The following is a 14,169-nucleotide window of genomic DNA, read 5'->3' on the forward strand; positions in this document are numbered from 1 at the left end:
AAAATATTAGGTTAAATCAACAGGTCTTTAACACATTACCAAGAAATTACTTTTCTAAATTAAAAGACATCTCACTTAATTAAGAATTAAAATAGAACCAAACTTTAACCTTAAAACTGACCAATCTGTAGAATCTAAAAATTTTCAATAAAAGTTGTCTATAATTCAAATAGTAACAGAATGCACAACTAGAAATGGAAGCTTTAATTAGTATTCTCTAAGAAATACTGTTTATCATATACCCACAGAGTAAAACACAAGGTTACCTCAAGTGCTGACTTCATTTCCTCCAAAGGTGGATAAGCAGTTTCTCCCATTAACACAGTGCTATTTTGGCTGCTCTCTGATATAAAGCAAAGACCAATTCAATTACACTTAACCAACTTTTGTACTCTACATATATTATAATCTGGGTACATAAAATCTATTCCTAATTTTTTACAGTGGATCTAATGACATGCCACTTACAACTGTGACAGTCACTCTACTGTTGCTAAAAAGATCTCTGTATTTCAAATGTAATTATTTGAAACTGTCCGGGGATAATTTTAGATACTGAACCGAACTCATTTAAAATCTTCTAAAAAATACAATCTCTAAGTAAACATAATCTCTACTTTATAATACCAAGGTATGTACTTAATCTAAGGTGTTTAAAAAATTTATTAATATGGAAAATTGATTCTCAGACATCTGATGGCACATTGCCTGAATTCTTAGTTTTTTCAAAATTCCTTATAACTGTCAATGCCTGGTAACACAAGAATCAAAACTATGGCTGTAAATTATAAATTCTTTACAATAAAAAATAGAATATAAAAAACAAGTACTCAAAAGAACACAGAAAAACAAGATAATGTCACTACAGCAGATATATTTTATAAGAAATTCCTCAAAGAAACAAACATACAAACAAAACAGTTTATAATATTATATTTTTAATGAAAAGGCTATAAAATGTTAATAGAAGTTAAAAGTATTAAAACAATATATAATAAACATATAAATTTATGCATAGCAAAGAATATATACCAACTGTTAATAGCAATTATCTCTGGATAAAAAGAATTATAGGCGGTTTTAAATTTTTTTTTGCTTTTTCTTTATGATGAATGTGTATTTCTCACATAACGTAACCCCTCCAAAATAACAGGAAAAGAAAAACAATAAAATAAAAGCCACAGTTTGTGTGTGTTATATAGCCCCTAACAGAATACTAATTTAGAGGTAAGATTCCTCAATAAAAGTAGACTTGGGTCCAAGGACTCCCAAGGAAGTATGGCAATTATTTTACATATGTGAATATATGCATTTTTTTTGAGAGACCATCCAAAGCTTTCAGATTCACAAAGAGATCTCTGACGCATGCAAGATGAGAATCACGGTTCAAATGAGAATAGTAATCACACACATAGGCTGAAAACAAGATTAACAGGTATAATCTATTATATTTCTGGCCTTGACACATCTGCTTTATTCTCCTGATGGGGAAATGTTCTGTTTACATTGCAATGCAATTATTTTTAAGTTTAACAAGTAATTTAGGGCCAGCCCTGGCGGCCCAGTGGTTAAGTTTGGCGAGCTCTGCTTCAGTGGCCTGGGTTCATTCGGTACCTGGGTGCAGACCTATACCACCTGTCTGTCAGTGGCCATGTAGTGGTCGCAGCATACCAAAAAAAAAAAGAGAAGGATTGGCAGCAGATGTTAGCTCAGGGCAAATCTTCCTCAGCAAAAGAAAAAGTAATTTAAATATGAAGATAAGCATATGTAGTAATTTTCTGGGTGTCTTACTTCTCTATATAATTAACATGGGCATTAAATCCCACAGGAAGTATATGTAACATCAATGCAACATGGTAGTTAAAAACCATTTACCACCTCTAACCAAAGTACTCTGAAGCATGATAAATGGAGAAGAGTTTAGTAAATCCCTTGTGATGAATAAATAATTTTGTACACCACTAGTCTTAATCAAGATTTATCATATTTAGTTACTGGTTAGACTTGTATAATCAAGGAGTTACATGGAGGCCGAACTATATACTACAGCTGCAAATAAACCCCTGGGTAGGTTGGTGCCACTGAGTTCCGCAGGCCTGCCCACCTAATCCACTCTAAAACTCTACTCCTTCAGTGACCTGATCATTTAGATTAGGCAGAAAGGCTGCCCACCTAGAAAGCAGGCAAGTTCATAATGTCGCTCACACATCTTTTTTAAAAAAAAAAATAAATAAAAATCAGACTTTTTTAACATCTTACCTCCCTGTTCGAACTGCAATACTTGTAGCTCCTCTTGCTCTGAAGATGAACGTTCTAGGGTGAGCTCGCAGCTGTCACTGGCTGTACCATGTTCAGCATTCACCATCTCTATATCAGACCCCTAGGGGAAAAAGTAATAATCAGTTATTAATCTTATCAGCTGCTCAAAGCGTGATTTGACTACACGTAGCTGCTTCCATTATTAAAAGTCCCAGATGCTGCTATACTACAAAGGGAACAGTTTCTAATCCAACTACCTTTTGTTCAATTTAGTCCATAAAGGCCTACGGCAGGGAAACAACAGAATGGAGTTACAGGTTCGGATTCTAAGAGAAGTCAGTCCAAAAGTCAAATGCTGTAACTACTCTATTTTATAAGCCTAAACAATAAATTTGAATTCCAAAAGATAAGTTTCTTAACTTAGCTATTTCTATAAATTTTCTTCTACTAAAAATATATGGAACTACTCTAGGCAAGGGACTTTGCTAGGTGTTGTGAGATATAAAAAATTCAAATCCAAAATTCAAATTTACAGCCTATTCAGAGAAACAGCCACATGGAAATAACTACTTATTATGGGAATGTATAACTAAAAAAATTTAATGGCAAGAAATAAAATGAACCTATTAGATTACCAGAGTAAACTTTCCTTATAAATTTCAAAATTTTACACTTCTTTATTCTTCCAAGGTTGTCCTTCCTACTTTGATGTCACACTGTCTTTTCTTTAATAAAATAGTGGATCTTAAGAGTTTTTTTTTCTCATCTTAATTAGCAAAATAAAGTTAACCACTAAATTGACTCTGCCTCTCTCCATGCCCCTCCTTCAATTTTTCCTATAGCTTACTAATCCATGAAATTGAAAGGTCTGAGTTCTCCTGATATACATAACTCAAAACAGCAAAAACTAAGAGAATTTATTAAAGGAGTGGGTTTTGAGTTGAGTCCTAAAGAGAATTCTGAAGGTAAGACTCTGGGGCTGAGCATAGTAGAAACAGAGGCAAGGTCAGGGTGGATTGGGGGTTGCAGGGGAGACCAGTTCCGGCCTAAATCAGAATGGTGACAACGGAAAAGGAAAAGGAAATACATGTAAGAGACATAAGCAAGAAAGAGTGGAACTCGATTAAAACTAGATTTGGAGGGAAAAGGGATGAAAGTACAAATATGACCTACTCTGTGACAAGATTCCTCTAATAGAGAATACCCTAATGACACACTTGGCTAAGTGACAGAGAGGTTTGCAGTCTTGCTTCACACTGAAGACTCACAAGTAAGATTCCCACAGCTGCCCTGCTCCTATACTGTTAATTATCCTTGAAGGAGAAGTTGTTGCTATGGGAGTTGATTTAAGCTTCGTAGAGAACAGGTTAAAAATAGAAAAGTCATTCACTGAAAAAAGAAACCACATCAATCTTAATTGGTACAGCTGCTATTAAATTCTGAAACTTTCTTGCAGAAAAAAGCAATCATTTTCTTGTTAAAGTTGTTTTCTAGAAGACATGACTAACCAACTGCCTAAATCTTAAATTATCAAAGCAATTGTAAAAAATACTATTTAAAATTTTTATTAACGAAGAAAAACAAGTGAGACACAGACATCCTAAAAACAAACAGGAAAACTATAAATAAATCCATTAAAACTTTAAAGAGGTATACATGATTTTTATCTTTCTGCTTGTATTCATCAGTTTATTATAATTTTCCATAATGAACATATATTACCAGTGTGAGAAAATAAATTAATGTTTATCATGTACTAGTTCCATAACATCATATTTCTATAATAAAATTCATTTTGTGATAGAGTTCTAGCCATAGTCCTTTTCCTGTCAAGTTCTGCTGATCACATAAAGTAACATAATACAACATATCATAAGTAGAACACATGTTCTCCATGCTCCTTTCCAGTCTGTTTAAACGCGGGCTCTGATATTTTCTACTTACTTAATCTTGGCCAAATTACTTAACCTCTCTAAGCTTTAGTCTTCTCAACTATGAAAGGAGAATGAAAACAATCTCTATCACAAAGAGTTGTTTAAAATTTTATGAAAATGTAGGTAAAGCACAGGGTCTGACCAATAATAAACTCAATAAATATTTGCCTAACGTCTCAAAAGCTGAGGAAAGCAATGTACAATAATGTAGAAGACGCTGGCTCATTAAGAGTTTTCAGCAGTGAAGTTTAATATGGCTGGGAAAACGTCCAAGCTATAGACAATGGAACCTTATGCTTAAATGTAGAAAAATACTGGCCTTCAAGAACCCAGTTTACATCACTGCTAACACTGTAATATTACAAATTGCCTTATAAAAAGTATTAAATAGCATACCTCATGATTGATGACAGTCCAACCGCAAGATGAATCACTGTCACTGGAATTTTCAGACATTTTTCAGGTCTAAAAATACAAAAACATATTAACATGTCAGGCACACTTTTAATAATTCTATTGGAAGTGCTATATGCGACCCAAGGATGAAAAGTGGCTTACTGCATTCCAGGTAAAACTGAGACAACCTACCCACAGATTTACCATATAGGATATGCTTGCATACCTGTATGAACAAATACAACCAAATTTTAAGACAAGGAGATCCTCCTGAGCTAGAACAGTCTAGAGAGTCATACTGTTGGAATGAATAAAGCTGTGTTTAAACGAAAATGTAGAATTCGGCCAGGCAGAACTGAAGAGAAAGGAGAACCCAATTCAAAGTCTGAAGAAGTCAAGCACTGAGAGAATAGCAAATGGGGGAACAGACAGAAGAGTAAAAGCCTATGTTTTCAATGAATGGTAAGGTGTGAAAAGAATGGCTGAAGAAACCAAGTGGTGGGGAATAGAAGAGCTCTGAGTCCAAGCAAAATGAAGTCTATTCTATTGGCAACGTGAAATGATTTAAATTTTCAAGCAGGGAAGGAACATAATCAAACAGCTTTTACGAAAATAATCAAGTCAGTAATACTTCAGTTGGATTAAAACAGGGGAAGAAAAAGACCAGAGACTGGTTAGAAACTTGTGGTCATTGTCAATAACCTAGAGTCAAGCCCTAAACCAGTATACATTGGTCACTCTACCTGGTTTGTTCTCCCTTTCTATTTGAAACTCCTATTTAAACTTCAAAACCAAGCTCATTAAAGTGAATTGTATCTTACTGACTTTGTTCTATACATTTAAGTTTTACAAATGCTTCTATTATTGCACATATACTGAGAACACATTAGATCCAAGTTGATGGCTGGTGTTCTAACAGAACTCTACTGCAGATAATTTAACATGGAACCAGTGCTCAAATGACAGCAGGGCAAAAAAACATAGATCTGAATCTTCCATTAGTGATTCTAGAAACTCCGGTAAATTAATATTTTAAAAAGAGAAGATATAAAGAGGTGGTTGGTCACTAACAGTACAAAAATTAGCATGTTTCAGACAAATTATTCAAAATCTAAAATAAGACAAAAGTGATTGTGTGACTTTTAATGTCATGCTAGAGCATTTTCTAATAAGTTCACCTGAGGTCACCTGATTGTTTGATTTTCTATTTAAAACTGATTAGGGCCCAGGAGATTTACACCTCTATTTTTTAAATTAATTAATTTTTTAATTGAAGTATAGTTAACATACAATATTATATTAGTTTCAGGTGTACAACACAGTAATTTGACATAACTCTATAAATTTAAAGGTAAACTTGTAAAAAACTATTACAGTGAAATAAATTTCTTCTGTCCAGATGATCCCAAAGGCTACAGTCTGAATACCCTATAGGATATTAACCAATTTTATACCTTAGCAATTTTATTTTAGCATTTCTTATTAAACTGACTATATAAATCCCAATTTCTCATTGAATCAGCTTTTACAAATTTAAAAAAAAACTTTGTGATATGTTACTATTGTATTCAAATTGTTTTATAACAATTTGAAAAATATGGGTTGACATATGGGACAACACAACTGAGCAATTAACTCTGCAGAAGGAAAGGAGAATGGTCAAAAAAGGCTTTATAAACGAAGTTGCAATGGTTTTTAGACATGCTAAACAGCATGTTTTTTAACTGAATTAGTTGCCAAAATTCAAAAATTGAAAGATACCACAAAAAATAAAGTTCTGGTTCCTCATTAAAAAAAAAAAGGAAGCTATGATGACAGTGGAAGGATTTCCCAGGAGAGAACAGGAAAAGCATTATGGAGCAAAAACAAAGGCAGAAAAAAATTAAAGAATATGAAAGTTCTTCAAAAGGCAATTATGCTAGCATGAGTGCCATACCAAACCTCTTAATCTCAAATTCGTGCCAATCACTGAGACACCAGTGCTTGGAAACGGAGAAAGGTTTACCCCAATTGGCCAAAATGAGAAGGTGGGAGGATAGGTTCTCTCAAATCTGCCTTCATAAGAGAAGAATGCAGGGGGTTTTATAGGGCTAAGGGGCTTGGCAGGAGGAGTTTCAGAGAAACAAAGGGGTAATCCATATTTCTTTCACTCCAGATAAGCCCTTGGGCAATCTAAATTGGGGGGGTGGTCAATGCAGCTGGGGGCTGGTTATCTGGTGATCGTAACTTCCTTGAAGGCATTCTTTTTCTTCTGTAAAACAAGCTTATAAATCCTTGTGGCCCTTGAGTCACCCCTCAGGTTAAACAAGAAAACAGTAAATTGATAAGATTAACGTCTTTTAATCTATGTGTTGGGAACAAGATTAAAAGGTAATCTTATTGAATATTTACAGTAACCCTCGGGTACCTGGCTTCAAGTGGAGTGTTAAAAGAAGATCAGATATGAATCTTTAAAAGGGCATATATTAAGATGAGGAAGCAACTAAAGGGCCCTAGATCTGTGGGATGCAAAGAATCAAACTAAAATAAATCCATTAAAACTTTAAAGGGGTATAGATGATTTTTATCTTCCTGCTTGTATTCATCAGTATATTATGATTTTTCTATAATGAACATATATTACCAGTGTGAGAAAATAAATTAATGTTTATCATGTACTAGTTCTATAACATCATACTTCTATAATAAAATTCATTTTGTGATAGAGTTCTAGCTATAGTCCTTTTCCTGTCAAGTTCTGCTGATCACATAAAGTAACATAATACAACATATCATAAGTAGAACACATGTTCTCCATGCTCTTTTCCAGTCTGTTTAAATGCAGGCTCTGATATTTTGCATTCCACAGATCTGATATTTTCAAACAGGCAGAACATACAGTATATTTGATGGTATATTTCCTATTATGGAGAAAACATGGGAAACGAGAATAGAAAATGCTGGGTTGGAGGGGCTTAATTTTAAAAAGAATGGTCAAGGAAAGCTTCATTGAGAAGGTATATCTGAGCAAATATTTGAATGGGTGAGGGAATCATTATGCAGTTAAGTGAGGAAAGAGGATTTCACACCAAAGAAACAGCAGGTACAAAGCTGGAATCAAGCCTGCATCTCCGAGAAACAGCAAAGAGGCCTTCGTGTAGCAGGAAAGTAGAAGAGATGAGGACAGAGAGAGAATGGGGTGGGAGACAGATCATGCAAGGCCTTACAGAGCCTAAGACTTCATCTTTTTACTCTGAGTAAAACTAAAAGTCACAGAAGAATTTTGAGGATAGGAATAGAAAGATCACCCTGGCTGCTTTATTGAGACAGCACTGTGAGGCAGCAAAGGCAGAAGCAGGAGGACCATTTGCAAAGCTACTACAATAATCCAGGTGAGTGCAATGGTGGTTTGGACCAGGGTGGCAGCAATGAAGACAGTGAGAAGTGGACAATTTATACATATATTTTGAAGGTACAGCCAACAGGACTTCCTGATGTATTGAATACAGGGTATGAAGGTTGACCAGTGGCCTAAGCAAATACAAGAATGGAATGGCCATTGAGACAGGAAGACTTCAAAAGCAGCAGATTATGAAAGGAAAATTGGTAAACTGGTTTGGGGCATGTTAAATTTGAAACAGTTATTACCACATCCAAGTGGAAACATCAAGTAGGCAGCTGGAGACTGAATTTAGGGGAGAGTTATTGGCTAAAGATTTAATTTTAAAACACTTTAGGTGGCAGTTGTCAAAATTAGTAACACAGCAGCAATATTAATTTTACCTCATAAGTACAACTGCAGTGAATGTTACCTGTTACGATGGTGCCCCTCATCATTCCTGAGTAGCTACATTTTACTATGGAAAAGGTAAGGTTTCTATCATCATATCTTTGAGAATTTGAAATGATGGAGAAGAATGGGGGCATTATTCTCCCACACGTCTATAATTCCAATTTAAGCCAACCAATGGGCTGTCAGCAAAGGTTCCAAAAGTGCTGCTGTACTGTAAATGTGATCCAAGATGAAAGAAGCAGTCTAGATAGCTTTCAAGAACCTATTTCTTTAATGCTTTTTAAAGGCTGTGGAGCTTTCATCTCCCCAAAAGGATATGAAAATGCCTGCTTTAAATCACACTTCATTTGAGAAACAGAAGAGGATCCAAAATCCCAACTAATGAAAACTTTAAAAATGTCCTTTATACTCTACTTTTAGACTTTTAGACCCTACAGAAGTATTTTAAAAGACAAATATTTATCTTGATCTGGAACACAAACATTACATTCACTCATTCATTCATTTATTCAGTATATACTTATTGACCACCTAGTACTTGCCATGAACTGGTCCAAGTACCGGGAATATGGCATGGGGGTGGGGGAGACCCTAACCTGAAGAGAGTTTATATTCTAGTAAGTGATAGTGATACAAACAAGCAGAATATGTAGTAAGCCAGTTGATGGCAAGTACTGTGGGGAAAAAGAAAGCAGGGGAAAAACTGAACGCAGGGAGTGGGGGGTGGGGATTAGAATTTTAGATAAGGTTGTTAGGGAAGGCCTCCCAGCAACATATGAGGATACGTATTTCTCTACAACCTTACCAACAGAATAACCACCGCCTTTAATTTCTGATCATCTCATAAGCAAAAAAAAAACATCTTATTTTAATCTGCATTTCCCAGATGACTTAGTGGGGTTGCACATCTTTTCCTATGTTTATTGGCTATCCTTATTTCTTTTTCTAATAAATTATCTAATGTTCACATGTTCACTTTCCTATTAGGCTGTCTTTATTGATTTGCAGAAGTTCTTTCTAAATTGGGTCATGAATGAATTCATTGTCATATCCATCGCAAATATTTTCTTCCAGCATGCTTTTTTTTTTAATATCTTCTATCATAGATATGTTTTAAAATTTTATGCAATCAAATATAGAGGATGGAGAATAGGGTATCCTTTATAGTATCTATAATTTATATCTTGCTTTAGAAAGTCTTTCCCCACTCCCAAGATTATATTATTCTCTTATATTTTCTACTATTTCTTTTTCAGAGTTTTGGCTTTTATATTTGGCTGTTTAATCTATGCATCTGGATTTTTTCCCTTTTGGTGTGAGGTAGAAATTATCTTGATTATTGAATATTCCATACTTTTTCTATGATTTAAAATGCCAGTTTTTGCCATATAAAGTACCATACATTTATGGATCAGTTTCTGTAGTCTCTACTCTTTTCCCCTGATCTATATTCCTGCACCAAACAATGCTCTTTTAATTACTATGGTACTCATCACTTGCTATAGTGCCATTTTTCGACTCTTCCCTTGGTCCCTCCCTAAACACACACAACCACGCCAAACGCTTACATACAGGCAAAGATGAAATTGATTGCATGTTATATACAATACTTATTCCAAATATTAGGACTTTTTTTTCTTCCCATTCAAAAGTTTCCCCCGGATCTTGAGAATAAGTATTCTGTACAATAGAGCCAAACTTCTTAGGATGACATCCAAAAGCTTCCACTATCTGGCTCTAACCTACCTTGCCATCTACTAGCTCTCCTCCTGAACTATCTCACCTGGTCAAAGTAATCTACTTACTTTCCATCTTTTGAACACAGAATGCACAGCCCTACCTCTATGTCTTCACTTACTTAAGTCACACATCCTGGAATGCTTTCCTCCTTCCTTTCTTCTGATTTCTATATTTAAGGCTCAGCCCTCTTCCATGAAGTTTTCCTAGATCACTATTTCTGATACACTGATCTCTCATTTCCCTGAATCTACAGCATTTACTTCTTACTTCTTAGCATAACTTTTGTATTTCTTAGCATAACTTGCTTAATGGTAGCTTATATTACTTTTTTCCTTGAGTTACTTTACTAATTAGTATTAAGTTCATAGCTTTGATACAGAGCTCCAATTTTAATGTCTTTATCATAGCATAAAAATTTTAATTGGTCTCTACTAGTCAGAAATAAGTCATACAATATATACTTATTACTCTCTCATCTCTAATCTATCATTCTATCTTATCTACAGTAAAGGACATGCAAGCATTAACTCAGATCAGAAACTAAAGGATCAGAAATAGTAATGAGCTCCAGGTCTAATTTCAGATCTAGCCCCACCTCTAAACTTGCCTCTGTTAAACTTACCATAATTACAAATATTTTTAAATCCTGCCTATTTTCAAAAGGGATTTAGGGCCAATACAATCACTAACCACCATCATGAAGCAGTCAAAGTAGAAAAGCTTAAGAAAGCTACCATTATCTAACAATTTTACCCACAGCTAGCTTCCTATTAAAAAATCTCCCTTAGCAAGGAAGGAAAATTTGATGATGCCTAATGCCACATTACTCCAGTGGTTTGACCCATTACTCTACGCCTCAGCTCTAAAAGGACCTCTTACCAAAGCCTAACAGAATCTATTAAGCAAAAAGATTAAAGTCTCCAGCTGGAGCTGGCCTCTGCATCACTTCATCTTACTTTCAGCAGTCAGAGATAGTGATACTGTTTGTTTTTTGCTTTTTTTGTGTTTTTTGCTGAGGAAGATTCACCCTGAGCTAACAGCCGTGCCAATCCTCCTCTCTTTTGTATGTGGGTCGCCACCACAGCATGGCTAACACGTGGTGTAGGTCCGCACCTGGGATCTGAACCCACGAACCCTGGCCGCCAAAGCGGAGCGCACCAAACTTAACCACTACACCATCAGGCCAGCCCCAGTGATACTGTTTTGTGTCTATTAGGAGACCACGCTTCCTGACGTAATATTGAAGATGATCTCAATATACTATTAAAGACAGTGAAGTCTATTTCAGATCTCTCCAAAGGCAAATTTTTTTTTTTTTTTGGGAGGAAGATCAGCCCTGAGCTAACATCCATGCCAATCCTCCTCTTTTTGCTGAGGAAGGCTGGCCCTGGGCTAACATCTGTGCCTATCTTCCCCTACTTTATATGGGACGCCGCCACAGCATAGCCTGACAAGCGGTGTGTCGGTGCACGCCCAGGATCCAAACCCGGGCTGCCAGCAGCGGAGCCCGCGCTTAACCGCTATGCCATGGGGCTGGCCCCTCTCCAAAGGCATTTTACTCTCTTCAGTTGTGTAGCAGACAGCCCCACAAAAGTGCCATGCCTTAACCTTACACCAACCTACACTTTGCTTTGTTGTGATGCCACTGATCTACATTAACAAGCCACCAAAAAAGAGCGCTACTGGACTCATTACCTTGTAGCTTGAAACTGTGAGTAAACACACAGTTCACCACATCTTGAAGCATCTTCTTTAGAAGGACCATCAGTAGAAATTTCTTTCTTTCTGATTTTAGTGTCAGAATAACTGAGCTTATCCTGAGTAGTTGGCTTAGGTAACTTAAGAGTTTTCTCTCTTAATAGCTAGCCTTAATAAGAATATAGGACGTCACAGCATATATTTTGTGTAGAGTACTATCTTCATTCTTGGTTCCATTTTATAATTCCCACCTGTATGTTGCCTTTGTCTCATTATCCTCTCCTACTTTTGTTACCTTGCTGCGTTTTATCTAACTCTATAAGTTGCTTCCACCCTTCTGGCAATAAGATAAATTCATTCATTCATTCAACAAATATTTTTTGAGCACCGACTATATATAGCACTGTTGTAAACCCTTTTATTTTAATTATTATCCTTTAGGGCTCAAAATAGATTTCGAGGATTAGGCAGGCAACATACAAGGTGAGTACAAATAGAAGTAAAACTTGCAGATGAGTGGTGAGGGCATTTCAGGCAAAACAAAGAGCGTGTACAAAGGCAACAGAAAGCATGGGCAAAGAAAGTCTTCCTCAATAGCAGGAGTACAGTTTAAATTCGCTGCAAATTTGATTTAAATGCACCTGGGATATATCCATCCATACATTTTATATAAGCATTGCGGTCAACAAGTTTCTACCTTACTTTTTCCACTTAGGTGTTTAACAAATTTTATAACGTTTCAAAAATTATTCAAAAATAACTTTAATGACTACATCATAAAACTATATTTATCATAGTTCATTTCCCTATTAATGGAAGTTTAGGTTGTTGATGGGTTTTTATCAAAATGAAAACTAGTGATGCAGGAAAAAAGTCATCTAAGACTTTTACTGTCTAAGCATCTAAGACTGTTATTGTCACTATGCTTTATGGTAATTTGGCACAAATTCACATTTTAAAAAGTATTTTGACATAAATACTTCTGGAGCTAAATCATGAGTAATGTGTCTCTTTTGGGAATTTTGGGGTCTTCAACCCTGTGCATTGTGGGAAGGAAGAATCTTCCACTGCGTTGCTTTCTCTTTTCAAAATAGTCTGATATTAAGCAAAGGGTCCATTTATACTTATTTTTCCATCTACAATGTTGACCTTATTTCAATCCCCAAACTCTAGCAACAAATAAGCCTAGCTTAGGAGTGCCTAGTACCCACCAGGCCTTTGTGCTGTTGGAAACAAAAATACTACCCCAGGGAAGTTGATTCCAAGGCTTATTGGCTAGAATGGTCAGGTAAACCCTTTATTTGAAAAAGAATAAGTTTTTGTAGGGCTTTTAAACTGTTACAGCAGATAAATCCTGCAACATATTTTCACCAAGCAAAGACCAAACTAAGTTGCTTTCCAAACAGCATCAAGGGACAAAAGATTTGACAGGCAATTCTGAATATGGAACTAAGTGCTGGCTACCATTTTAGATGCTCAAAACAGCACAAAAGCTTCCTGTGGTTGGTGTGAAAGCTAGAGGATGAAAGAGATGCAGAAAGGTAAGAGCTACTTTCACATAAAATGCTTTTGAATTAAAAAAGAAAGCAAATTTCATCCTTCTCCCTCTCCTGCCTCCCAAAGGGAAAAAAAAAGCAGTTTTTTGCCAAGTTGCATCACTCCAGAATCACAGCCTCCATTAAACTTCGTAAATGTGATGTTACAGAAGACTTGCAGACTGCTGTCATCTCGTTTGCCTTGTGAAAGATCAGCATTATTAACATAAGGCTTCACAAAACTTTAAGACTACCTGGTAAAAACATGGCTCAAAGATTTAGATGTACAAAATGAAACCACAAAAGAACTCAGAGAAAATGGAAAATAGTTTTACAATGTTGGGGTAAAGATGATCTTTTTCTATGCTTTACACAAAACCCAGAAATCGTCAGGAAAAGATATTATATAAAAATCATAAACTTGTTTGCTAAAAGTCACTATAAATAAATATGAATGATATACTGGGAAAATACCTGTGACATATATGACAAGAGTTTTCAAAACACTTAAAGTACACCAATAAATCATCAAGAAAACGGTTAAAAATTGAATAGAAAATTTAGCAAGTAACATGAGTAAGCAATTTATAGAAGACATAAAAATGGCTTATAAATAAGAAAAAAATGCTCACCCTTACTACCAAAGATACACAAAGAGAAACAAGATTATTTTAATGCCCAACCGATTCACAAAGTATAACAGGTTAGTAGGTTAGAAACATAGGTAGAAAAGATATAGGAAAATAGGTACTGTAAACAGTGGAAATGATATTATTATTATCTTTTGAGTAACTTGGTCATAAAATTTTACAGACCGATACTCTGTGACCTACCA

General features: G+C 35.4%; 1 protein-coding gene across 2 annotated transcripts in view; it reads right to left on the reverse strand.

The window, feature by feature from the left end:
- The window catches only part of CCPG1 (cell cycle progression 1), a 38,316-nt gene that overhangs the window by 18,254 nt on the left and 5,893 nt on the right, over nt 1–14,169 (reverse strand). For both annotated transcript variants that reach the window (XM_058541626.1, XM_058541627.1), the window contains exons 2-4: nt 4,590–4,658; nt 2,260–2,380; nt 267–343 (exon numbers count right to left, since the gene is read on the reverse strand). In XM_058541626.1, coding sequence (XP_058397609.1) covers nt 267–343; nt 2,260–2,380; nt 4,590–4,649 — 258 coding nt within the window. In that variant the 5' untranslated portion in view covers nt 4,650–4,658. The remainder of the gene's footprint in view (nt 1–266; nt 344–2,259; nt 2,381–4,589; nt 4,659–14,169) is intronic.

Source organism: Diceros bicornis, chromosome 5 (assembly GCF_020826845.1).
Source record: "Diceros bicornis minor isolate mBicDic1 chromosome 5, mDicBic1.mat.cur, whole genome shotgun sequence".
Classification (NCBI taxonomy): Eukaryota; Metazoa; Chordata; class Mammalia; order Perissodactyla; family Rhinocerotidae; genus Diceros; species Diceros bicornis.